General features: G+C 41.0%; 1 protein-coding gene across 2 annotated transcripts in view; it reads right to left on the bottom strand.

Annotated features, from left to right (window-relative positions):
* Nucleotides 1–4,272: 4,272 nt before the first annotated feature.
* The window catches only part of Btaf1 (B-TFIID TATA-box binding protein associated factor 1), an 84,766-nt gene continuing 62,815 nt past the window's right edge, over nucleotides 4,273–26,223 (bottom strand). The window contains exons 26-38 of one of the 2 annotated variants that reach the window (XM_052186651.1): nucleotides 25,140–25,292; nucleotides 24,855–24,976; nucleotides 24,605–24,772; nucleotides 22,433–22,510; nucleotides 21,845–21,974; nucleotides 19,804–19,945; nucleotides 19,588–19,718; nucleotides 17,244–17,369; nucleotides 16,466–16,618; nucleotides 15,495–15,706; nucleotides 7,460–7,619; nucleotides 6,982–7,152; nucleotides 4,273–5,799 (exon numbers count right to left, since the gene is read on the bottom strand). In XM_052186651.1, the coding sequence (XP_052042611.1) occupies nucleotides 5,656–5,799; nucleotides 6,982–7,152; nucleotides 7,460–7,619; nucleotides 15,495–15,706; nucleotides 16,466–16,618; nucleotides 17,244–17,369; nucleotides 19,588–19,718; nucleotides 19,804–19,945; nucleotides 21,845–21,974; nucleotides 22,433–22,510; nucleotides 24,605–24,772; nucleotides 24,855–24,976; nucleotides 25,140–25,292 (1,890 nt within the window). In that variant the 3' untranslated portion in view covers nucleotides 4,273–5,655. Of the gene's footprint in view, nucleotides 5,800–6,981; nucleotides 7,153–7,459; nucleotides 7,620–12,910; nucleotides 12,956–15,494; nucleotides 15,707–16,465; nucleotides 16,619–17,243; nucleotides 17,370–19,587; nucleotides 19,719–19,803; nucleotides 19,946–21,844; nucleotides 21,975–22,432; nucleotides 22,511–24,604; nucleotides 24,773–24,854; nucleotides 24,977–25,139; nucleotides 25,293–26,223 lie in introns of those variants that run through there. The other variant, XM_052186652.1, reaches the window with a different exon arrangement.

Genomic DNA, 26,223 nt, shown 5'->3' on the forward strand with positions numbered 1-26,223 from the left:
CTAAAAGGTGTTTAGTAGTTTTGTTCAGATTTGAAGTGCTTTGCCAGTCTTCTGGCACACTCACTTGCCTTTTCTGTGCAGTGTTGCATTGTTTATTTCTTTTGAGGATGGGGTCTTAACCCTGGCTGGCCTGGTACAAGCCATTTAGCCCAGACTGGCTTTGAACATGCAACAACTCCAGCTCTACCCTCCAAGCTGTTGGGATGATAGACCTGTCCCTCACAATCTGAACTACAAGCCACCCCTGACATCAAGGTGTGTGGTAACCTGCAGTGGACACAGCTAGAAGCTCTTCCTTCAATTCAGTTCGGCCACTGCCTGCCTAGAAATATCAGCTTCCACAGGGTAAGAGGACAGCCAGCCCTCAAGGCTGCCTCCCTCTTTCCAATTTTTATATGCCAGTTGCTAGTCTGTTTCTGACTGACCAGCTTCAAGCTTGGGGTCACACATCCCACTTTCTGGGAAGCGCATGTCCTGGTTAATAAAGGATATTGCAAAGAAAGTTGTGTTGGCTAACCTTGTCAATCTGCCCAGCCCCAAAGTTATGTACCTAATCCATGAATAATGGTATATCTCCATTTCTCAAGGACATTTTTTGTTGTCCTATAAGGCTAATGTATATTTTCACATGCTTTGTAAAATGTATACCTGTCTAATGGATTCTGGTGCTGTTACATTTGAAAGATTAAAAAATTAAATTCTTATTCCCAGCATTCAGAAACACTTTGAATAGTGACATCATCTCCCATTAAACTGCTAAAGCTGCCCAGTGTAATACTTTTGCAGACTCTGGGGATTAATTACATAGACTATGACTTTGTTTTACAAGTAAGTATAAGATCTTTTGTTGTTTTCTGAGGAAGGATTTCATGCAGCCTAGGATAGCCTCGGGCTTTTTGCAAAGCCAAAATCCCTCTGCCTCTACTTCCTCAGTGCTGAGATCACAGGTATGTGACCATTCCTGTTTTTAAAATTTGGGTATTAAATTAAAATTTAAAAATGTGGGTATTTTGTGAACATGTTTGTCCATCCACCATGCATGTGGTTGATGTTTAAGGAGACCAGGAGAGGGTGCTGAATACCCAGGAACTGGGGTTAGAGATGGTTGTGAGTTACCTTATGGATAGTGGGATATAAACTTGAATTCTCTGTAAGAACCACCGCTAGCCCCCCACCTCTGCCATTTTTGTCCTTTAGATTGATTTACCATGATGGCTAAAAACTTAAATATATTGAATTGGCAAAGAAGTGGGCATGTATAATTTCAGTTTCTTGAAATTGGTGAGGGATTGCACTCTTCCTCAGCATATGGTCAGTTTGGATCAATTCCCAACATACATGCACATCTAAGAACTGTATTCTAGAGTTGTTGGGCATATTGATTGCTATGCCAAATAGAAGACATTAAATAATCACATGATCTACATTCAACTCCAGTTTTTCTTCTGGTTTATTGCTTCTGAGAGATGTGAAACTTTTTGCCCCTTTGTGTTTTTGTCCAGGTTTGATGTGACATGTTTTATCAACCACCTATGACTTGTCATTAACCAAATCATTTACTATTAAAGTATCTTCCCCTTTTTATAAGCAAGTTTGTTTTTGTTTTTGTTTGTTTTGGTTTTTTTGTGATTTGGCTTTTTCAAGACAGGGTTTCTCTATATAGCCCTGGCTGTCCTGGAACTCACTCTGTAGACCAGGCTGGCCTCGAACTCAAAAATCTGCCTGCCTCTGCCTTCCAGAATGCTAGGATTACAGGCATGCGCCACTACTGCCTGGCCAAGCAATAGTTTTTACTGGAAGGTTTTCCTGATTTTTTTTCCCATGTGGGGGCTTTATTTAAGATAGGGAAGGGGTAGCGGACGGGAAGGAAGGGGAGAAGAGAAAGAGCTCCTGATTTTTTTTTTAAAGACTTATTATGTACACGTGTTGTGCCTACATATATGCCTGTATCTCAGAAGAGGGCATTGGATCTCATTACAGGTGGTTGTGAGCCACCAGGTGATTGCTAGGAACTGAACTCAGAAGCTCTGAAAGAGCAGTCAGTGCTCTCAACCTCTGAGCCATCTCTCTGGCTTTTTCCACTGATATGGTACATACAATCAGAGGAGCCTCAAATGTGCATGTGGCTGCTGCCTTAGTCTTAAGCCAGAGCCATGCAGACAACTCTTCACACGCCTTACAGATGTTCTAGTTTCTTTTGCAGTCACTGTCAAGATCCATAAATGACTCACTGGCCATTGGCTTTTCCTTAATCAGTGGCTCTGGATTTCTGCAGATGATCTTGTATCTTACCTTAAAATATCATCTGCCACACTGAATTTCAGTCTTGACTTTTCCTTTTCGGGCTCTACAACACCTCTCCTTGAGAGATGTCTTAAGATTTATCTAATGTTGTATAAACTTCCTGTCGCTGACACACCAGAAGAGGGCATCATATCCCATTACAGGTAGTTGTGAGCCACCATGTGGTTCCTGGGAACTTAACTCAGGACCTCTGGAAGAGCAGACAGTGTTCTTCACTGAGCCATCTCTAGCCCCGAGAGATGTCTTTGATCATGTGTAACCATCGTTTCCCTACCTTCACTCCTCCCAGAATCTGTCTTCTGGTTTTATGTTGAGGTACAATAGGGAATACACTGGTTTGACTGAGATAAATGGGCAGGGGCAGAGATGTGGTCAGAGGTGGGCAGGAGCCACCTGAGTTTTGATCTAGTATGAATGTGGCTGAAGGCTTAGTGGGTCTGGCCGGTAGTTGGATCAGCTGGAAGGCCGCGAGGCAGGACAGTGAGATCCAATGCTGGCTGCCTCAGGAGCCTGAAGGGAAGACGCTGCATTTGTCTGTAGCTAGACTGCACTTGCTGAAGGTCTGCAGGGATGGAACTGTAGGGTGTTAGGCCTGGAGGCAAGCAAGCACCTTCATCCATCTCTCCAGCTCAGAATGCAGTGTCTCTCTCTTTAAAGGTTGTACCTCTGTTTAGGTTGGTGACTGCTTAGTGAGTCAAGCAAACATGCCCAACTGATTGGGCGCAAAACTCAAGTTTTTATTGTATTGATTAACACTGAATTTTCTGACATTTGATTACAGATATCCCTGCATTTAATGTCACTTAATCCCCCCAGGCCCTGTGGCTCCTGGGAAATTGAGGTCTGAAAAAGTCACAAGGCTGGGTTAGCAGGCAAAACTGAACACAGGCATATGACAGAGTTCGCTCTGTCCTGAAAATTCTACTTCATTGGTTTGTTGTACTGGGATTGAAGGCGTGCAGCCATGCCTAGCTCTATTGTGTTCTTAGTGTCAATTGTGCCACTGGCTTGGCCCGCGTGGTCGCGTGCTTCTGGGATGAGGCACATCTGAGGGTGTGCTGCTACACTGCCACCCTTCGGACGGCCCCACTGGACACGCACATTTGCCCAACCCTCTGTAAACTGTACGCTCTCAATGAGGACCTTCCCCCACAACTGCCAGTTATCAAGTGACCAGTTCTGCTCAGAGACTAGGATTTGTGCATAGTGTGTGTATAAATGTTAGAGCCAGGCCTCCAATCTTAGGCTTTTCTACAAGGAACAATGTATGATCAACTCTAAATGTAACTGACTATTTGAAAATTTCAACAATAGTACAATGGACCCCATGAACCTACCACCCAGCTGGGCACCTGCACACTGCCATGTTTATCTGAGCCTCAAACCCCCACACTCTAACTAAACACAGAACCAGTGCCTCATCACCCCGCACAGCTGCTAACGGGGTTTAATGTGCGCTCTGCCTCAGTCGTGGTCCCCAGTCAGATGGGCAGGCACCTAGTTCTGGGTCACGTGTCTTCCTTTGTTGGAAAACTAGAATGTGTGTGGCTTTATATCTTACAACAAAAGGTTTTTAAACTGTCACTGTTCCTCACAAAGGACAGGATTCTCTGAGAACTAGCTTGCCGATAGCACATGCACTTTCTGATTAAAGCCATGAACTTTACTTGCCTTCTAGTTCTGACTTTTCAAGTGAGGATAAAAAACAAAACACTAATATATGGTGTGAATTCTGTCCCTATTTCTTCAATAATAAAACCACTCCCTGCTTTTAGAAGATACAGAAATAACAAATAAATAGTTTATAAAAAACATATAAGTACACTGCATCTTCTACATGAAATCGTGAGTTTTCCTTTTGGTCCTCTGTATTTGGATATTAACCTGACATACAAAAAGTGTGGCTTCCAGCAAACTGCATCTGAGCTGCTTGCTTAGTCTTTACTGTAAAAAACACACAATTGCACAGACTTTACAATTCGATGTTTATTCTCTTGTGGAATGCTAGGTTCAGTATTAAAGGATGGTTGTCAAGGCTACTCAAGTGTGACAAACTTCATATCTAAGTGCTGTGGCGCTTTGAATTATTTTAAACAAAACCCTTGTTATTGTACAATTGAGGTCTGATGGTTTTTAAGTTGATGCCTAGGTGTAGGACCAGACACAAACCTTAGGGATGTTTATTATTACCTGTACATACATATATACAAATATATTCCACACGTGTGTATACACGGGCATGTATTAATTTATGTGGGAAAGTTATAAAATATATATACATACACATACATGCATATCTATACACAGATACCCACCACCCTCACCACTGAGCTGCTGTAACACTAGCTCAGTAGCCCCATGCTCAATTGTTATTGCTGTCTGGTATAACTACATGATTTTAGTGCCAAAGCCAGACACATTTTCTGGTGTGGGATGGACACTGTCATAGAGATACGTGTATCCTGTGTGCTGTGTATAAAGAGCGTTCCTCCCCATGTGTCAGGCATGCCCCTACTTCAGTAAACAGTCTTTACCACAGGGATCGGGATTTAAGCAGTGTAAAATCTATGTCTGGAAAACTGTGTTCATGGTTACAAAATATATATATATATTATATATATATGATTGAAACTTACTGAGTACATATATGTTCTTTGAGTCTGGCTATATCTTAGCCATTAGATAAATTAAACAAAAACCCACCCTCTAATAGGATGTTATTGTAGCCTTAAATACCAGTACCTGCATTCATTATTTAGTATACTTTAAAGGTGAACAAAATGTTGTTAAAGGATTTGAAAAACATATGCATCTGCCTTAAATATACAAAGGTTGCCACAGGGCCTGGTTCAATTCATTGCTTGACATTTTCCTGTTCTAGGACTAATAATAGAGTCACTCTGAAATCTGAAAAGTATGGCTCATTAAGGCTTTTATACAAAAGAAGCCCTATTTGTAATCAATTATAAAAACAAGTACTATTTTAAAGAACACAAATGCATACAAACACCACAGCACTGGTGGGTCTCACCGTGGAGAAAGTGACTGTAGTGGAGGCTGTCCCTGCAGGTGCGCCTCCTGGTAGCACATGGAAACCTGGCTGCTTCCCCTCTCTTCCTCTATTCAGCATGTAGAATTTAAACTTTTTCACATTAACATTTGTATTAATACAGTGCAAATACTTGAGAATAACTTGTTCCCCAATGAAGCAAGAGCCAGCACTAAGCTGAAGAGTCTTCAGATCTATTTATACATTCAGTTCAAGTTCGCACAGACTTAGTCTGCTGAATATCAGCAGAAGGTAACAGAGCTAGCAGCAGCTGGGTCCGTCTGTCTGTCCCTCTGCAGCGGTCACTCGAGAGAACGCATAAAGGTCTCCAGGTTGTACTCGGAGTCGTACTGCTCGGCGTCCCAGAGGTCACTCAGGTTGTCCAGAACTGCTTTCATGCTTGCTTTGCCCGAAGTGGAGCTTTCGGCCTTCTCTGCTTTTCCATCCTAATGCAACATTGGCAAATAAAGTGAGTTTTCTATTTTGTTGGAGTCAGGGTTTCTCTGTATAGCCCTGGCTGTCCTAGAATTCACTCTGTAGTCCAGGCTGGCCTTAAACTCACAGATATCCATCTGCCTCTGCCTCCCAAGTGCTAGAATTAGAGATGTGTGCTACCACACCCAGTTTAATTCAGAAATATCAAAGGTCGTGGTTGAATCCCTGAGTCTAATCTCCAACACTGGAAAAAGGAAACCACCAGAAAGGCTAGGGAGATGCCCAGGAACGGAGCAAGTGCCTTGCACACTAAGTTCTGTGTTGGACCCCAGCAGCACAAACCCACGCACAGGGGAGGCATGCTGTAATGAGGAATCCAAGATCATTTCAGCTACACTGCAAGTTCAAGGCTAGTCTGAGATACATGAATTTTCTTAGTCAACCAATAAAAAAGATGAGAACAGGCAAACAGGAAGGGAGGAAGGACGACAGGATCTTGCAATCTGGCCCAGGCTGGCCCTTTCTGTCTCAGCTTCCAGAGTGCTGGAATTACAGACCTTAGCCACCATGTTCTGATGCGGTACAACCTTTCTGATGATAGGTTATCTAAATAGATTAGTAGTTTGATCCCCCAATCTATCTGCTCTAAGTGCCTAAGAGTCAGACAGTCTGAGCTGGGCCTCAGGAGCCAGATGGTGGATGCCGGGCACCAAACCCTAGAAATACACCGACACCACCACCACCCTCCAAACCATAAAATAAGCGAGTTTTAAAAAGTCTGAAGTGCTGGAGGCTGGTGAGATGGCTCACAGCTGTAGACCCCCCACAAGGAGCAGCCCTCAGCCATCTTAGAACTTCAGCTCCAAAGGCTCTCACGCCGGCCGGCCTCAGCCTTCCCAGCCCTCCCTCTGCGTGCATGGGTGTTCTGCCTGAGCGTGTGTCTGTGTGCGTGTGAGGCAGAGGCATCGATCCCCTGCAACAGGAGGTACAGGCAGGTGTGAGCTGCTTGTGGGTGCTGGGAACAGAACTTGGGTTTTCTGGAAGAGCAGTCAGTGTCCTCAGCCCTTAGTTCCTGATGTTAATGCTTTTTACTTACTAATCCCGGAAGACAGCAGCCTGGGCACACTTCAGAGTGCCCACACTCACAGCTCACACAGACAGCCACCAGAACTGATTAAAGAGAAGTTCTTTACCTTATCTAGAGTAAACAGGTCAAGAAGCTGATCAGTCCCCATACTCTGTAAGCTAGAATTTTCTTGGCTAATAACGGTATTTGCAATGTTCATCTTGAATTTCTGCAAGCCCATTATCTTTTCTTCTAGTGTTCCTCTGGTTATCAACCGGTAGACATTAACCACACGTTTCTAAAGAAGAAAAACAATTGAACCGTAACACACACTGATACACTCTGGTTGTCAAGCCAGCCCTTTATAGTACCTTAAATCTGACTGGAATTTTGTCTGTTCCCACAACCCTAAAAATGTTCCCAGGAATTATACAACATCAGGATAGACAGTAACCCAGGTTTTTGTAGCCATGCAAGAAAGTGGTGGTGGAAACAATCTCACTGAGGTGAATGAGCACTTAGCAACAAGGCAAGAATTGGAACCCAGTCTCCCTAGCTTTTCTGGCGTATTTGTCTTGCATTTAGTGGAGTATGAGATGACTTACCTGCCCAATACGATGGGCCCGGTCCATGGCCTGTAAATCTCGCATAGGGTTCCAGTCATGCTCCACAAACACCACAGTGTCAGCACCAGTCAAGTTAAGCCCTAGGCCACCAACATGAGTTGTGAGTAGAAGAACATCAATGGATGGGTCATTGTTAAACCTACGTAGATAACAAAAACAAAGTTAGGATCCTTTATTGAAATGATGCATACTATTGTAAAAACCTACTGTCTTAGGGCTTTACTGCTGTGATAAAGTACCATGATCAAAAGCACCTTGAGGAGGAAATGGTTTTATTCCAGCTTTTAACTCTTAGTTAGCTATGAGAGTTATAACAGTTCTATCATAGTCCGCCATCTAAGGCACCCCGGGCAGGAGCTGAAGCTGAAGCTGAGGGGGCTCCTCCCTAACAGCCCCGCCTTGCTCCTCAGCTCACTCAGCCAGTTGCTCTAGGCCAACAGCCAGGAGTGTAGCTGCCCACAGCGGGCCGGACACTCCCACATCAACTAAGAAAATGAAACACAGGCTTGCCCAGAGGCCACCCTGGTGGGGGGCTTTTCTCAGCTGAGGTTTCTTCTTCAAATCGGCTCTAGCTTGTGCCAGCACATCCATGGTGGGGATGCTTCTTACTCTATACTGAGGTGAGAATATCCTCCGAATACCAATATACTGTGATGGGTAAACTCGATCAACCTGACAAGACTTGAAATAACCAGAAAATGAATCAGCTTTGAAGAGGTTTCTAGATTACAGAGTGGGGATTCCTGCCCTAAATATGGGCGGCTCATCCCATAGGGAAACTTTCTGGACTAAATGAGAAGGGAAAAATCATGCACACGACCCTGCATTCGTCACTGTCCGTTCCTGACAGCAGAGGCAGTGTGACTAGCTACCTGCTGCCCTGACTTCTCCAACATAAATTATGCCCTTGAATGGCTATTGCATATTTTATATAAAACACAATTTATATATACACGTGCATGCATGCAAATCTGTGTCAGAGAGTGTTCATTCTAGACATTATCAGAAATGTCATAAACAGAAATAAGGCCAAACAAGTTACATTTTATATCAGATACAGATTAAATCATAAAAGTATAGATGTTATAATTAAAACCCCAATTATGGACTTTTAAAGTGTGGAGACAGATGCGTGGGGGCAGGTTACATCTTCCAGGGAAGGCAGAGGCAAACGTTCAGGATAGCTCTATTTACTAGTCTTAGAAGATACTTATAGGGACTGGAAAGATGGCTCAGCAGTTAAGAGCACTGACTGCTCTTCCAAAGGTCCTGAGTTCAAATCCCAGCAACCACATAGTGGCTCACAATCATGTATAATGAGATCCAGTGCCCTCTTCTGGTGTGTCTGAAGACAGCAACAGCATATCCACATTAAACAAACAAACAAACAAACAAATCTTTAAAAAAACAAATAAGATTCTCATAGGAACAAAAAGTATTCTCTTTAGGAAAAAGGACAATTATTACTAACATCAAAAGGAGCAGCTATGGGAGCTAGAGAGATAGTTCAGTGGTTAAGGGCACTGACTGCTCTTCCAGAGGTCCTGGGTTCAATTTCCAACAACCACATGGTGGCCCACAACCATCTGTAATGAGATCTGATACCCTCTTCTGGTGTGTCTGAAGACAACAACAGTGTACTCACATACATAAAATAAATTTAAAAGGAAAAAAAGGAGCAGCCACACTTCTTGGTAAGATGGCAGATTAGAAGATCTTTCACTATAACCCATTGTGGAAAATCAGGACAATAAATAATAACGTACTCTACAAACGCTGTCATGAAAACAAAGGGAGAGCTTTGCGGGAGAACGGGAAGCAGCCTTAAACCTGCCCTCACGGACATGAGGACCTTTCTGGTGCTCCCTCTGCTCCCTGATGACACGATTCCAAGAAAAGTCAGAGGATGCTGAGGCTGAGAGTATGTGAGCTTCTACGTGAGTAGCATCTTTGCAGGAAATGAGGTGGACGCTGTCAGATTATCTGGTAAGGAGAGAACTGGCCAAATCTGAAGCTGAGTGGTCTGTGGAAGGAGATGCTGATGGAGGCAGCTCTCCCTCCCTCCCTTCCTCCCTCCCTCCCTCCCCAAAATGCTAAGTAAATAGCTCAGTCACAAGTATTTTCTGAACCTTGGACTTCTTTCCAAAACACATGGAACATGGCAGGAAATTTCCACAAAACCCATAAGCTGAGGGCTGGGAAAAGACCAAGGAAGGGCTGATGCACCTCGCCATTAGCAGGATGACACCTAAAAGGCCACTTGTTCTGAACTCCCAAAGGACTCTTAGACACACAACGCTGGCTCACAATGGCGCCACAAGCTGCGCCTGACCCATCACCACAGAACAGGAGGAGAGCAAGTTGGAGCCCTTCTACCAAGGCAGAAATGTTGATCGACACATTACCCCTGCTCTCCTCCCCCTCCAGTCCCACCCGCCGTCCCTCTGTCCCTCCCTCTCTCCACGCTGGCCTCAGGGACCGCCTTGAACTCCTGATCCACTCCCTAAGTGAGGGAATTGTAGGCATGCCTGATTTGATTTGCTACACATTTTTAATTTTCTTTTACCTGGTCTTTAAAACAAACCACCTAAACAGGAACAACAACAAAAAACTTTACTCTTGCATAAATCTACTATCCTTGCTTTCATTTTGCATCACTGAGGTTTCATGTCTCCACTGTATGTTTCTTCAGACATTCTATTTTTTCCGCAGCTTCAGTTCTCCCTTTCAGTCCTTCCTTGCACCCCTCTGTTCCCTCTACATTGGTTTTGTTTTGTACATGTAGGGTGTTTTGCCTGCATCCATGCCTGGAAGCGAGGAAGCAAGAAGAGGTGCTGAGTCCCCCTGAACTGGAGTGACAGGTGGTGGAGCCACGCTGTCGTCTTGAAGTGCAGCAAGTGCTTCTAACCACTGGGCAGCCCTCTCCTCTCTTTACTTCTCTCTTAGTGTAAATACTCTGGACCCCAAACCTCCTCCTGTCTACATTTCCCTGCTGTGTCCCCCACCTTAGCTGAGCAACACTAACCCCGGTGATGAGCACACTTCCCTTCCTAGTGTCAGAGTCTGGATCACTGTACTGCCGTTGCTCTTTGTGTCCCACAAGTTGTGACGTTACACAGGGTGGCTGTTTGGAGTGACTAGCTGATAGCTGTGGCCGTTCTGCAGCTAATGCTCTGCTCCCAGGATGGCTGGGGACCATGCCCAGTGCCCGCATATGTGCACTGAGGACTTAGCAAACACCTGACTTTCTAGTTCACTGTGGAGGAATGGCATCTCTGTCTACTTACTACAAGCTCGTCCTACCTGAGTGCTTCGAATACTTGAGCACAAAGAATACAGTAGGGTGGAAAAACCTAAAGGAGGGGGAAGGAAGAAAAGAAAAAGAAAAAGAAAAAACCCAACCAGTGAAAAAAACCTAGACATGCAAGCCCCAACAAAAGAAAGTCAGGGATCGTGGGTAAACCCAAAGCAGAAAGCAAGTCAGGGATCGTGAGTAAACCCAAAGCAGAAAGAAAGTCAGGAATCATGGGCAAACCCAAAGCAGAAAGAAAGTCGGGGATCGTGGGCAAATCCAAAGTAGAAAGAAAGTCAGGGATCGTGGGCAAACCCAAAGCAGAAAGTTAAGTCAGGGATCTTGGGCAGACCCAAAGCAGAACAAGCCCTGTGAACAGGAGGGTTCCACAAACACAGACTCCAAAGACAACAATCCAAAAGACGCAAGAGGAGAACATTGTATCATTTAATGAAACCAAAGAGGATACACATGAACTTCTAAATACATTTAAAAGGCAACAGTTGAAATGAGGAAGCCAGATGAGGGATATGAAGCAGGAACTCAATCGAAATAGAAATAGTGCATCACAAGGACTGAAATTAGTTTACCATGTTTGTAGAGCAAGTACTTTTACCAGCTAAGGCATGGCATAAGCTTCAAATTCAAAATTCAGAAATGAAAAGCTAAGTCAAATGAAAAACTCAGCAGAAAGCCTCCTAGAATGGAGGAAGTTCAGAATACCAAGAACAGAAGAAAAGTGAGAGCATTCAGAGACTGACAGAGATTCAGGAAGTCAACAGAGCATAAGGTGCAAGGAAGGAAAAGACCAGATTTACTACCGCATCAAGATAAGGTTCTCAGTAAAATCCTAGTGGACACTCCCCAACCAGAGGGAAAGAAGGAACCCCCAGGTTCAGGCTGTCACGCAGAGAAGGGGAACCTCGATGCTGCAGAGAGCAGCGCTGTGCACATGCCGTGTACCACGCTTCATAAAGCAGCTGCTTCTGAGGGGAGAAAAAGGTCAGCGTCCACTCAGTGACAACGCCTACAATGCAAACTTCCACCAACAGGCGATCCAGAAGAAAAGCACACACTACTGAACAAGAAATAAGAGATAAATTTCTATGTCTGAAGTCAGAATGAGAATTCCCCAAACCCTGTGGAACACAGCGGAAGCAGCTATAAGAAGGAAGGTTAGAGCTCCAGGTGCAGACAATTAAAGATCCAGAGACCAGGTGACAGTTCAACAAGTGACGGCACGGAGGAAGGACAAACTGACACCAGAGTTGTTCTCTGACCGCGCGCGCGCGCACACACACACACACACACACACACACACACGTATGTGTTGTACCCTTAAACCCTTAAGTCCACAGGGAAAAAAAAAACAAAGGTGAGAAATTAAATTTTAAAAAAAATCTAAAAGAAAAAGAAAAAAGAAAATAGTGAAAAAATTGGTTCTCAGAAAAGATACACAGGAGCAAACAGTCAAACCACAACAGAAAGCTAAAGAACCTTTAACAAAATGAAAGCCACAAAAAAGAAAATATACCAATGAAATTCAGATTAGGATATGCCTTAAAAACTACTGTAATTAAGAAATTAAAAGAAATGGATACTTCTAGACAATCTACTGAAATTCAAATGAATAAGCACCATAAACATATAACAAGTAATAAAATATTTCACAATTAAAAAAGCCCAGGTCCAGATGGATTCACTCAACTCTATGAAACATGCAACTGTGAAGCAACATCAGCACTCATCAAACTAATTCATAACAAAAAGCAAAGACTTGCCATCAGCCTTTCTAAAAGCTAGTATTATTGATACCAAAAGTTAATTACAAAAAATTATATTCCCCATGATGAACATAAGATACAAAATTTTTCAATAAAATACTTGGAAATCAAATTAAGTAACATTGGAAAGATGGTAGTCAAGTTGGCTGCAGTCCAGGGGCTGGCTTAACATATGCAAAACAATGGATGTAATTCATTCATGTAATTCATGTAAGTCTATGAATGGACTCAAGGATAGAAAGCAAATAACTACTTTATTAGGTGCAGAGGGTCAAAATCCTCAATCCCTTCATAATAAACTCAGAAAAACTAGGGATAAAAGGAACACATCTCAATGTAATAAAGGCTGTATATGACGGACTTACTCAGCAGGAGAAAACTGACCATTTCTTCTAAAACCTGGAATAGAAAAGGGTTCAAGTTCTTCACTGTAATCAATATTGTGCTTGAAGAGCAGTGAGACAAGAGAAGGAAACAAAGGGATGCAAAGAGGAAGGAAAGTCAGAGGTTTTGGTTGGTTGGTTTATAGTAGATGACTGAGTTTTATCTTGGTCTTGGGCTGGAAAAGGGCTTAGTGCACGAGCAGCACGCATACCAAAGATAGGTGAATCCTGGGCTTCCCAGTTAGGTCTAGCCTCAACAGTGAGCTCCAGGTTCAGTGAGACTGAATACAGACACAGATACACACACACATACAGACACACACAAAGATTCCATCATAAGACTCTTAGATCTCACAAACTTCAAAATCAGTAGCATTCCTACAAATCAGTAACAGATATGCTGAGAAAGAAAAGACACAGTCTTAGAAGACCCTAATATAGGAGATTAAAGAACTCTACAAAGAAAGTTGTTTATTTGTTGTTTGTATATGGAGACAATGTTTCTCTATGTGACCCTGGCTTTCCTGGAACTGGATATGTAGATGAGGCTACATAGAAGGAAATAGAGATATATTTGTTTCTGCCTTCTAGGTGTGGAGATTAAAGACATGCGCCACCATGCCCAGCTAGCAATGAAAGATTTAAATACTGAAAAGGGAACTAAACAAGACACCTGAAAATGAAAAGCCCTCTATGAATAAATTTAGGAAATTGTGAAAAGGGCTGTACTACAAAAGGCAACCTATATAAAACAATATTTCCACAAGCGATATCCTTTAATCCCAGCACTCAGAAGCCAGTGGCAGTGGCAGGTAAGTCTCTGAGTCTAAGCCCAGAGTGAGTTCCAGACCAGTCAAGGCTACATAATCAAACCTTGTCTCAAACCAAACAATTCCAATAACTTCACAAAAAAAAAAAAAAAAAGAAAGAAAAAGAAAAAAAAAAGGGGGGGAAATCCTATTCATATTAAGTGTAGAAGCCCTGGAATAAGCAGTGCCATCTTGAGCAAGGGAAGCAGTTAGAGTTGTCACCATAGCTGGTTTCCAAGTCACAGGAAACAGCATATTTTAAGGACACAGACACTGAAAATAATGCATTGTAACAAAGGAGCCAAATATACACTCATGCAGCAACCTGAATTTCAACAAAATGCCCAAAACCTACACTGGAGTAAAGACCCTTTCTCACTGACAGTGCTGTGAAAACTGGATCTCCACATCTAGATCCCTGCCATCCTGGACAAAAAGAACAAGTCTAAATGATCAGAGACTTGAATAAAGAATTTTTAAATTCTTTATTAAAAATTTCCCAAATATAAGAGGCAAAATTAGGGAAACTAATTTGGGATATAGACATAGTCAAGGACATCCTAAAAAGGAATCCAATCACTCAAGAAACAATGCCAAGAACTAAGAAACAGTATTACATGTGATAAAAAACTTGTATATCAAAGGAACACAATCAAACGTAAGCTGTAAGAGACAGCTTACAGACTGGGGGAAAAAGCCGGGCTGTGGTGGCACACACCTGTAATCCCAGCGCTCTGGGAGGCAGAGGCAGGCGTATTTCTCTGAGTTCCAGGCCAGCATGGTCTACAGAGTGAGTTCCAGGACATCCAGGGTTATACAGAGAAACCCTGTCTCAAAAACACCAAATCCAAAAAAACAAAACAAAACAAAAAGAATGGGGAAAAAGCCTTTGCTAACCTTAGAGGATTAATATGTAGAATACACAAAGAACACAAACTAAATACCAAGAAACCAACCAAATCTATAAATGGGCTATGAAATGGACAGACAGTTGAAAGTTCTCATAGGATGGGCCACTAAGTACAGGGAGCAGAACGAACAAAGTCATGTCGCATTACTAGCTGTCAGGGAAATCAAAATTAAAACTAAGAGACTCTCAGAAGTCTTCAAGACAAATAACAAGAGCTGGGAGATGGCTCAGTGGGTGAAGCACTACACAAGAGCACTGGAGTTCAGATCTCCACACCCTACCTCAGTGCCACATGGCCATGACACCCTGCCTCTAATTTAAGCCATGGAAGATGGAGACAGAAATGCCTGGAATAATTTGGCTATAAAGACAAGCCTTACTGATAGCTCTGAGTCTGAGGAGACCCTGTCTAAAAGAATGCATTAAAAGAGAATTTGAGGTTTGGAACTGAACCTGAGAATCTGCTTTCTCAGAAAGCTGATTTCATTGATGTATTTCAGGTGGAGTTTGCATTTTGCTTCCTAGATGAGTTGGTTTACTACTTGTTTTTAGCAGAGAAACAGTAGCTAGGATTGATTTTAGCTAAGCTACCTATCCATCTGCCTGCTTCCAGTCTGACCCCTAACAGCAGAGAAAAAAGCAGCTATCTACGACTCCGTTATGCCTTCGTAACACAACCACTAGCTTCCTCGCAGTACTTCTGTAGTTCTGGATTACCCAGTAACACACCTGCAAGTATTTACCCAAAGAAAACATTACTGGAGGTCAATGCCTTCATGAGTACTAACAAATACACTATAATCTGGCATGGCAGCAGAGTAGAGGGAGCTACTTACCGGGACACAATGGAATGCCGCTGACCAGGAGGTATGCTGCCGTCTAGTCTCAAATAAGTGACAGAGGGCAGGTGAGGCTTGAGCAGATCATGTTCTACTATATCAAGCATGCTTTTAAGCTGACAGAAGATCAGTATTCTGTGCTGCGCCACAACAGACTCTGTGCCACTCTCCGAAGAACTGCCATTTCCCAAACCACAGTCCAACAGCAACTTGGGGAAGAAAGCATTACATTTCCATTCAACAGAAGCAGACAAGTATATGCTAGCTACTGCAAGTATTTCTACAGAAAAAAAAAGGTTAAATGTATTTGTAACCTATATTAGCCCATTAGTACTTGGGGCTAAAACTGACCAGCCAGCTTGCTTCCCCCTTCCATTAATGCTAACTCAAGGCAGTGACACAGATGTCTCAAACAAAAGCTATAAAGTTACTTCTTTAAATTAGGGATCATGTATAGTGATACTTATCTTTAATCCCAATACTGAGAGAAGGAGGCAGCTCTGTGAGCTTGAGGCCAGCCAGCCTGGGCCACACAGGCAGCCAGGGCTACATAGTGAAACCCTGTCTCAATCAATCAATCAATCAATCAATCAATATCTTAAAAGCCAGTCAAAATCACAACACTGAGTGACTTTATTTAGATGAAACAGTTGAGTAAGGTGGTTAAGTCACAGAAAGCAGGTTTAGCATTATAAGGGAAAGATGATCAGTGACTGCTTGGGAGGCAGTGGCTCTGGGTTACAGAGTACTCAGGGACTATGATAGTGACTGCTGTACAACACTGTAACTGTAATGTCAGAACTGCATAGTTAAAGTGGTCTGTCATTTTTTTAAAGAGCTATAAATTATTTGTAAGCCAAATTTAGAAATACAGTAAATGGTAAACATGCCATTAATCTTTGGGAACAGCAAAGTGTTCTAATATTATATATTAGGAACATTATTTTATCATTAAAAGACATACGTACTTGTTTCAAGGCTGAGAGCTTAGGGGCATGTTGAATATCATGAAGAGAAGAATTCTGAACTGCCAGTTTTTCAGTAGTGCTCTTGAATTCTGGATGCTGAGGGGTTAAGACCAGTGCTGGATGGTTGCAGAGTTTACGTAAATATTGTAATGCCTTTAAAGGGGAAAACAGCCATGTAAGTGCACTTTCATACTTCAAGTGTCTGTAATTTTTATCCTTTCCTCCCTAGTCCATTTGTCTAGAAATTCCTACTCAGTGTTCAAGAACCAGTTCCGAGGAAGATGGCTCAACCCATAAGCCATTTGCCACAAGCATGAGGACCAGAGTTCAGATCCCTAGAATCTACATGGGGGGGAGGGGGGAAATCTGAGTGAACACGGGGAATGCCTGTAATTCCAATGCATGGTAGTAGGATACTAGGGATCCCCTGGCTAAGCTTGAACAGCAAACTTTGAGGCTCAACAAGAGATTCTCTCATCATATAATGTGGGGAGCCATCTGGAAAGATACTAGCTGGGTGGTGGTAGTGGTGGTGGTGGTGGTGGTGGTGGTGGTACACACCTTTAATCCCAGCACTTAGGAGTCAGAGCTATAAAAGTCTGTCTCAAGCTATAGAAGTCTGTCTCTCAACAGACAAACAAAACCAGGAAATATTAAATAGGTACTTTGATATTTTTCATGTTATTTTCAGTATTGAAAAAGAGGAATATGCATTTTAGTCTTCTATATAAAAACAGCCCCCATTCTTTAATTCTTAAAAGTAGTCTATAACCTCTACCTGAAATACATGACCTGTAGCTTTAAGTTTTGGTTTTTCAGTTTCTTCTGAAAGTGCAGCTGCAGACACAGTCTCATCAACATCACACTTGGCACGTGACTTAGCAAAATCTTCATAAAGCTGAACCTGTGAAATTATCCCACAGAAACAGTTAATATACACCTAAGAAAAGGTTGTATGTGTGTATGTGTGTGTGTGTGTGTATGTATGTATGTGTGTGTATGTGCACGCATGTGTGGCATGAACAACAAATTAAACCAGGCTTTATAAATGAAAGCAAACTAAGACACCACTACCTCATTATTGATGTTAAAGATAATCCACTCCATATGTATGTAAGTTCCTTCAAAATTACATTTACAGAAAAAAATAAAAATTAATGTGTTAAATTCAACTGCAAAGTATCACACTCACAAACACTAAGTTTTTCCTCCATTTAGGAAATAAATTATCAACAAAGGGAGTCGGACCCACTACAAGTAAATGAGAAGTCTATTTTTAACAAAAGGCTATTAAAAAACAAAAACCTATCAGTCCCTTCTGAGAATAGAGTTTAAAAGAATGCTACTGCTAATTTAAAGCATTACCTTTACATAAAGCATTACTAACATAATGCAAAAGGAAAAAAAATCTATCAAGGATGGAAGACTAAAATTCACAAAACACAAATCTATAAATGCTAAACAAAGGCATTTTGTTTAGGCAAACTGTCACTTCCCTCTGGAGTTCCCTTCCTCCAGAATCTTTAGTACTATGTGGTTTTTGCCTATACTATATATAGTCCTATCACCAGATATCATGTTCCCTCCCCAAAAGAGGCAGAAAGTATCCCGTTACTCATATGACATTTCTTTCAAGAAGTAATCTTTTTGTTTTTTCCTCTGAGACAGGCTTTTTCTGTGTAGCTCTGGCTGTCCTGGAACTCACTCTGTAGACCAGATGCTAAAGCACAGAGGAACCAGAGCTCCCTGCCCATAAATCCAAGGTGAAAGATCGGTACTGGCTAATGTACTACACTAATATATACCACAAGAGGATAAGGTTAGATTTGGGATAATTTTATGAGTCTTTGATGCATTTGACCTTGTCAAACCAAACAATACTGAAACAGAGTATGTAAACTAACCATTCAAGCGAAATGCCTGACAGAAATGGTTTCTATGAAGAGAGCACGAGGAAAGCCTCACAATAAAACTCTCTTCTAACAGTCTGTGTATAAAGTCAGAAATAGGAAAGTTTTATTTGGAACACTGATAGAAAACTACTAATATTTCAAGTACAATAACATCCCAAGATCAAGATTTTATACTTAACTCAAATAGTGATATTTGTTGTTAGCTAAGTTGCTTACTTTTTCTCACTTTTGCTGTATTTGCAGAAACAAGGACTATGTAACATCTTTAACGCTGTCATAAAGATGACACAATACCACTCACAGATTTTGGCCTTAATAAGGGCTTTTTTAAATTAATGGCACCCTCTCTTCCCCTTTTTGCTTCTTGTAATTTCTAAAATTCTAAAATTGGGGGATGGAGAGATGGCTCAGCAGTTAAGAGCACTGACTGCTCTTCCAGAGGACCTGAGTTCAATTCCCGGCAACCACATGGTGACTCACAATCATCCGTAATGAGATCTGATGCCCTTTCCTGGTGTGTCTGAAGACAGCTACAGCGTACTCATAGATAAAATAAATAAATCTTTTTAAAAAAAAATCTAAAAATAAACAATTTATATCATGAAATCAGATACCACTCTGTGTGGTAAAGTCCTATGCCATTCCAAAATACTCTGCCAGGGATGTAAATCATCCTGTTGTAAGCACATTCATGTTGTATACGGCACCATCAGTCAGATAGTCCCAATTCCAATACGGAGCAACTCTCACCTTCTCTAGGACCTGTGTTCAAGTAAATCTTATTTCACTCAACAATAGCCCCAAAGCTTGGCTATGCTGAAGAGAAATCAAGAGTGTTTTCTTTAAGTGAAATATCTTAGTGAGTAGGTGGGGTACATGGGGGTTACTTGGTACTTAGGCCAGATTCCAAAGGATCATTCCCTTACACTTGGAGGGGAGAAGAGCAATGGTCTCTATTTTAATCTATAGAATAGAGATCATTATCTTTAGAGAAAGTATACTATTCCTTTGGAGGGAAATGCTCTAGACTCCTCCAGTAGAGTAAGATGTAGTTCATGTTTACACTTTACTATTCACATCAAGATTTAAGGAATATGTTCAGAAAGTCACCAAATAAACTGGAGAATTTAATTATCGATGGGCATCTGATAAAACTAAAGGCTGTCCTGCTGATATTCTGTTAACAATTACAATGACCGCATTCCTAACCTGGAGAGGGCTAAGAGTACAGTAATAGTCTTGAATAATTTTAGGTGGAAGATCCTGCAAAACATCTTCTTTCATTCTTCTGAGAAGGAACGGCAGGACTTGGCGGTGCAGTGCGTCCATTGCGAGAACCCCTGTCAACAGTGAGAACGCAGCGTTAAAAGCCAGCCACCCATCACTCCCACCCAACCATGAGGACTCACTGTGGTTCTTTCTTACCTGCTTCTTGCTCTCGACTAGAGCTCCGTGCATCCCTGCTTGCTAATATAGGTTTGCCATATCGAGCAGCAAACTGGCGTTCAGTACCCAAAAATCCAGGCATAAGGAAATCAAATAATGACCACAACTCCAAAACATTGTTCTGAATGGAAAAAGAATCATCAATTATCTTTTCTTCATTTTGGGAAATATCATGTCCCAGTAGATCTGGGTCCTAACGGCCACCCCACTTTTCTCTTCTTCAGAAACTTCAGCAGCCCAGGCCCCAGCTCAGCACACTCAGCTGCTCCCTAACGTGGACACCCTTCTAATCCCACTAAAGCTCCGCAGAGCGGAAACACACCCGACAGCTTCAAAGCTAAAGTGGGGAAGAGAAAAGAGTTGGCCTTTTAATTAGACAGAACCTTCTGATGTCTCAATCAAGTACAAGTAGTTAAATAAAGCATGCACCTTTAATCCCAGCACTTGGGAGGCAGAGGCAGGTGGATCTCTGTAAATTCAAGGTCTACCTGGTTAACAGAGAGAACTCCAGGACATTCAGGGATTCTCAAAGAAACTCTGTCTCAACAAACCACAATGATGATGATGATGATGATGATGATGATGATAGTAATAAAAATCTAAGTCTCTCCTATCCACTTTTAATGCACTTTAAAGCAGACACATACCAAAAACAACTTTGGGCTAGGGGTTTAATTCAGAATGTAACACTTGCTTGAAATTGTTGCAGCCCTGGGTTTGGTCCCTAAACACACACACACACACACACACACACACACACACACACACACACACACACACACACACCATAGAACTTCTATTAAGTTTAGAAAAATCTGTAATTGAAAAGCATATCTTTAATGATTATTAAAATATTCAGTGCTTACTAAATCAGCTGTGCTATAAGCCTCGGAAACCCCTTTTTCTTACTACACAGAAAAATCCTACCTTGAAAAAAAATCCATTCATTTTTAGAGCTAGAAAATATGGTTCCACTAATTGGAGAATAATCTTCCTACCAAAGGTGGCTATCCAAGCCAAATAAGAACATTTGCTGAAGTTTTCACACCTCTACCCTGTGATATCCATTTTTAAGATGGTTATAAATTTTTACTGCTAGATCCCGATTTCTAGGTAACTAGAGGAGTAGAATGCTCACGGTAGGATCAAATCTGTTTTACACATCAAACAAGTGTTATTTAAAATTTAAATATGACCTTTAATAGAACTTGACCTGTTTAAGAGGCAAACAGACTTGTCAGCTTATTGTAGCTTGATCTGTAGTTGAGTTCTGGGCTAGTCTTGACTATATGATGGCAAAGGAGATGGGACACCTTGAGACATAGCTAAGGAGTTAATAAAGAGTTGCTGTTCTTACGGAGGACCCAGATTCAGTTCCTAACACAGTGGTAACAATTTCTAACCCCAGTACTATGGAATGTTAACACCCTCTTCTGTTATCTGATCTCCTTTTACACAGTACACAGACAAAACACTCATATACATAAAATTAAAAATGTATAAATCTAATTAATCTAATATTCTAATTAATCATGTCCAGGCAGTGGTGATGCACGCGCTTTTATCCCAGAACTTGGGAGACAGAGGCAGGTAGAGCGCTGTGAGTTTGAGGCCGGCTTATCTACTAGTTAGTTCTAGGACAACCAGGGCTACATTAAGAGACTCTGTCTTGAAAACCAAGAAAAAAAATGATTAATTATGAAAAGCCAGGTGTGATCATGTATATCTGTAACCCCAGCATTCAGGAAATAGAGGCAGGGGGATTACAATGAATTTAAATGTATTTAAAACCAGACCAGCTAGGGCTACATTTTATTGTGTCAAAACAAAAACAAAAATACAAAACCAAACCTGTATGTTACTGCCACATACTAAAGGAGCCTTTACAAAAACAATTTAACTACTAGAGATTTCTTTGTCATCTTTATAAACTAAAAGACTCCTTAATTTACAACTATATGCTATGCCACCTGGCAAGTTTATTATTTGTTTTAAAATAGGAAGAACTATAAATAATTACCTGGATTGGTGTTCCAGAAAGAATAATCCTATAGTTAGCAGTCAGCTGTTTCACTGCTTTTGACAACTTGGTTTTTCCATTTTTTATGACATGGCCTTCATCAAGAATACAGTAGTTAAATTTAATATTTCTAAGGAAAAATAAATAAAAAATGTTATCCATCTTTTCCTACAATATCAGACATTATAGGAACAATCTTAGAAGCCAAAAAATTAGGTATTCTCAATTTCAATATTAATTTTTTCTTTTTTTTCTTGCTAGAAGTATTTGATGGAAATAGAGAATGCATGCTGACAAATCTACAATTCTGATGTGAATGAATGTATGAATTCTATAAGGTATATTATATACATAGCCACAATCCAGAGGAAAACTTCATGTTCCACCAGCCTGAAAATCTCTTTTGTGCTTTCTCCCAACTAAGTTTTAAAATTCAACTTGGCATGCATCCACTGTAAAAAGTGATGGCTGACATTTTCATACATGTATGTCAAGTATACTGTTCATACTCAGTCCCACATTAGCCTATAGTATCCTCCCTATCACCTACCAATACTAAACTTTTCTAAAGTATATTTGAATTCTTACCTGAAAAAGTCTATGTCATTCCTCACAACATCGTATGAAGCTACTATCAGATTATGCCTCTTTACTTGATGTTGCAACCTTCAAAGAAAATAAAGAAAGAAAACAGAAATTATTATTTTCTTTAAAAAAAAAAGGATTTATTTATTTATTATATGTAAGCAGCTGTCTTCAGATACCTCAGAAGAGGGCATTCGGATCTCATTACAGATGGTTGTGAGCCACCATGTGGTTGCTGGGAACTGAACTCAGGACCTTTGGAAGAATAGTCAGTGCTCTTAACCGCTGAGCCATCTCTCCAGTCCTATTAATTTCTTCTTTTCTTTCTTTTTCTTTTCTTTTCTTTTCTTCCTTCCTTCCTTTCTTTCTTTTTTTATTTTTTGGTTTTTCGAAACAGGGCTGCTGTGTGTAGCCCTGGCTGTCCTGGAACTCACTCTGTAGACCAGGCTGGCCTCAAACTCAGAAATTCTCCTGACTCTGCCTCCCAAGTGCTGGGATTAAAGGCATGTGCCACCACTGCCAGGCCCTATTAATTTCTTTGTGTGTGTGGAGGGCGGTGTTTTGGTATTTTTGGAGACAGGGTTTCTCTGTGTAGCCCTGGCTGTCCTCGAACTCACTCTGTAGACCAGGCTGGCCTCGAACTCAGAAATCCACCTGCCTCTGCCTTCCAGAGTGCTGGGATTACAAGCGTGTGCCACCACGGCCCGGCTTCTATTAATTTCTTAAAGCCATTTTATTTTGTTTGGTTTGTTTTTTTCAGACAAGGTTTCTCTGCGTAGCCCTGTCTGTCCTGGAACTCAGAGATCAGCCTGCCTCTGCTTCCTGAGTTGGGATAAAGTCTAGCTGGGGTTAAAGGCTAAGGTGTAAGCCACCACACTTGTTGTAATATGATTTCAAAAGTGTAACTGCAGCGGCTATTACAGTGTAAATCTGTAAAGTGTTCCAAGTGTCTACTCTGTACACAAGATTGCTACAACATTCTTTATGATGCAGATGTGGCTCAGAGAAAAAAATGAGCACCTAACAAAATATAGCCAGAGCTTTGTCAGTATCTCTTCTTTTGGACACATTCATTCCTTTACCATATAGGCAATATGGGGCTTATCAGTCATATATCCCAATAATGAATAAAAAGATGAGGCATCAGAACCAGGCTGACCTATTCAAAAGATTATATCCTATGAACATAATTAACAACCATTGTGTCCATGACTGAGATCTCTGATCAAAGAGGAAAGATCTACTTAGTACGGTATTGAGCTAGGAAAATGTTGTCAGCGAATGCCCAGGGTCATTTGCCTCCAATAAAGTAAAGATCAACTCAACAAACTACATTTGGGAAAGAAGAACACAAGTAAGAGTCCTCTAGTTGCTCCTAAAGCAATAACCCAGCCTTAAAATTCTCAAGGGAGTCAACTGACTCCGTTAGGAAAGCTAACAAGTAGAATTCCCATCATGTGCATGTTGCATGAATACTAAGCAACACTATAGGAATTGTGAGTGCAAACATTTGAATTCTTATATTCAAATTCTCACCCTGTCCACTTAACAAACTTAAATGACCTTTGACTCACGCCCTATGCTGATCTCCAAACAGTAGACTTCAGTTCAGTGATTCTTAACTTCAGGTTGTGGTGATTCCAACCATAAAATTAATTCATTGCTACTTCATAACTGTAATTTTGCTACTGTTATAAATTGTAATGTACATATCTGATATGCAACTAAAAAGAGGTTGGTCATGGGCCACGGGCTGAGAGAGACCCAGTAGCTGAGAGGGTGATCCTGAGAATGCACTGTGGCCATGACAGTAGTCTGTCTAGAACAGCCACTATGAACCTGAAGTATGGATACAGAAAGCAAAGAAGAAAAGGAAACGGGGAAATATGTAAAGGATGTAATAAAAAAACAAAGAGGTGCGGTGGCCACAAGGTCCTCAGGAGAGCACACAGGGCGGACATGGCTGCTACTCGTTTCTCAGACTCAGAGGCACATGGGTGATGGGTGGAGAGTGCTCACGCCCTTCATTCGGGGGCCTCACTGGTACCTTCTCACCATTTCCTTAAGCTGGGTCTCTATGGGTCTAGTTATAGAGCTAACTGTAATTCAATTTTAATAAATTTTGTGTTTCCAAAAGACTTAAAACTATGACCCTTTTTGTCCCACGGCTCTTACCTTATCCTTTCAGTGGGAGGACCAGTATAATGCAATGGATTGAGATATTCTCTGGAGCAAAATTTACCTACTTCATCTACCCAATGACCTGTTAATGTTGGTGGACAAACTACCAAGGAAGGAAGTGGCATACATTCTGCCAATTTCGATCTTGCATATTCCTGAGCCCTTTACAAAAGAAAAAAACAAATAAGCAATTTGTTTACATTGATCAGGATTTAGAGCCATTATTTTGAAATTTTTTTATTACCTCTGACAATGGTCTCCTGCTAGGATGCAGATGGACTGTAATGTTTTTCCTAAGCCCATGTCATCACACAGAATTCCATGAAGCTTATACTTATTGAGAAAGGCTAACCAGTTCACACCATCCTAAAAGATTGGGTAGAGAAAGGAAAACGATAAATGTAAGCAGAGCCTAAGAATCTTTTTCTTGTAAAGATTTTGTATGAACCTAGATAAATTAAAATAGGACATTAAACCTAAGACTTTACTGCGTCAAACAGAAAAAGTGACTTCACATTCACAAACTTACCTGCTGATACTTTCTGAGTTCAGCATTGATTGGCACTGGGATCTTGTAATTTTCTAACTTCTTCCCATCTAACAATTGCTCTAAAAAGTGTCGTTCTTTTGCTTTCAACTGGATTAATTCTTCTGACATGTTTGGAGGATCTGGAATGCCCGCCTAAAATAGGTTTTTAAGATGTATTAAAATTAGACTTGAGAGTAATACATAGCTAGCTCATTTGTTAAGTGCTTGACGAACATACAAAAGCCCCGAGTTCAATGCTAGCATTGCACAAAACTACACTTGTGTGATCATAGCATTCAGGGGTTGAAGGCAGAATTCAAATTCATGCTCAGCAAAAAAAAAAAAAAAAAAAAAAAAAAATTCATGCTCAGCTACACAGAGAATTTGTGGTCAGCTATGTGAGAACCTCTCTGTGCTAACTACCGCCTTGTTCTTTCTGTAGGGGCTGGGGTAGGGAAGAGAAGGTTATCTAAAAGGCCTGGATCTCACTAGACAGTCCATGCCATTTACTAAAATTTTCCATCCTAAAATATAATCAAAATAATTTCAGTTTTAAGAAGGCAAACATACATACAGAAAAATGTAATTAAAAATAATATAAAGACTTGATGATAATTAAAAGTGCTTGAAGAATTAGACAAAGAAAACATAGTAAGGACTTTAATTTGTAACAAGTGTTAATAAAAAAAACAAAGATATGTCGCCTACTTTACATTCCATGTTGTTGTTATTAATCACTATCAACTTCACAGTATTCTGAAGTCTTCAGATATTGAATCTCAAAATACAGTATATAAAAGTTCTAATAAATCCCCCCAATTTTTCTGTTTTATAACAAAGAAGGACTTGTGCCTTGTATTCATTTTGCTAACACATGTACAATTTAGTGCAACACCGCCTGAGCCTGAGAAAGAGTCTAAGCAAGAGCACCAAATGCCCTAGTGACATTTATAACTCACCAGACAGCTTCATCTAGGAAGGCCCTTGTTGGGCTGGTGAAAATGGAAAGAGCTATTAAATCTCACCCTTGAGCATGAGACATCTATGAAATATATACAAAGCACTCTGACCTTTTCAAATTATT

This window comes from Apodemus sylvaticus, chromosome 1 (genome assembly GCF_947179515.1).
Source record: "Apodemus sylvaticus chromosome 1, mApoSyl1.1, whole genome shotgun sequence".
Lineage (NCBI taxonomy): Eukaryota > Metazoa > Chordata > Mammalia > Rodentia > Muridae > Apodemus > Apodemus sylvaticus.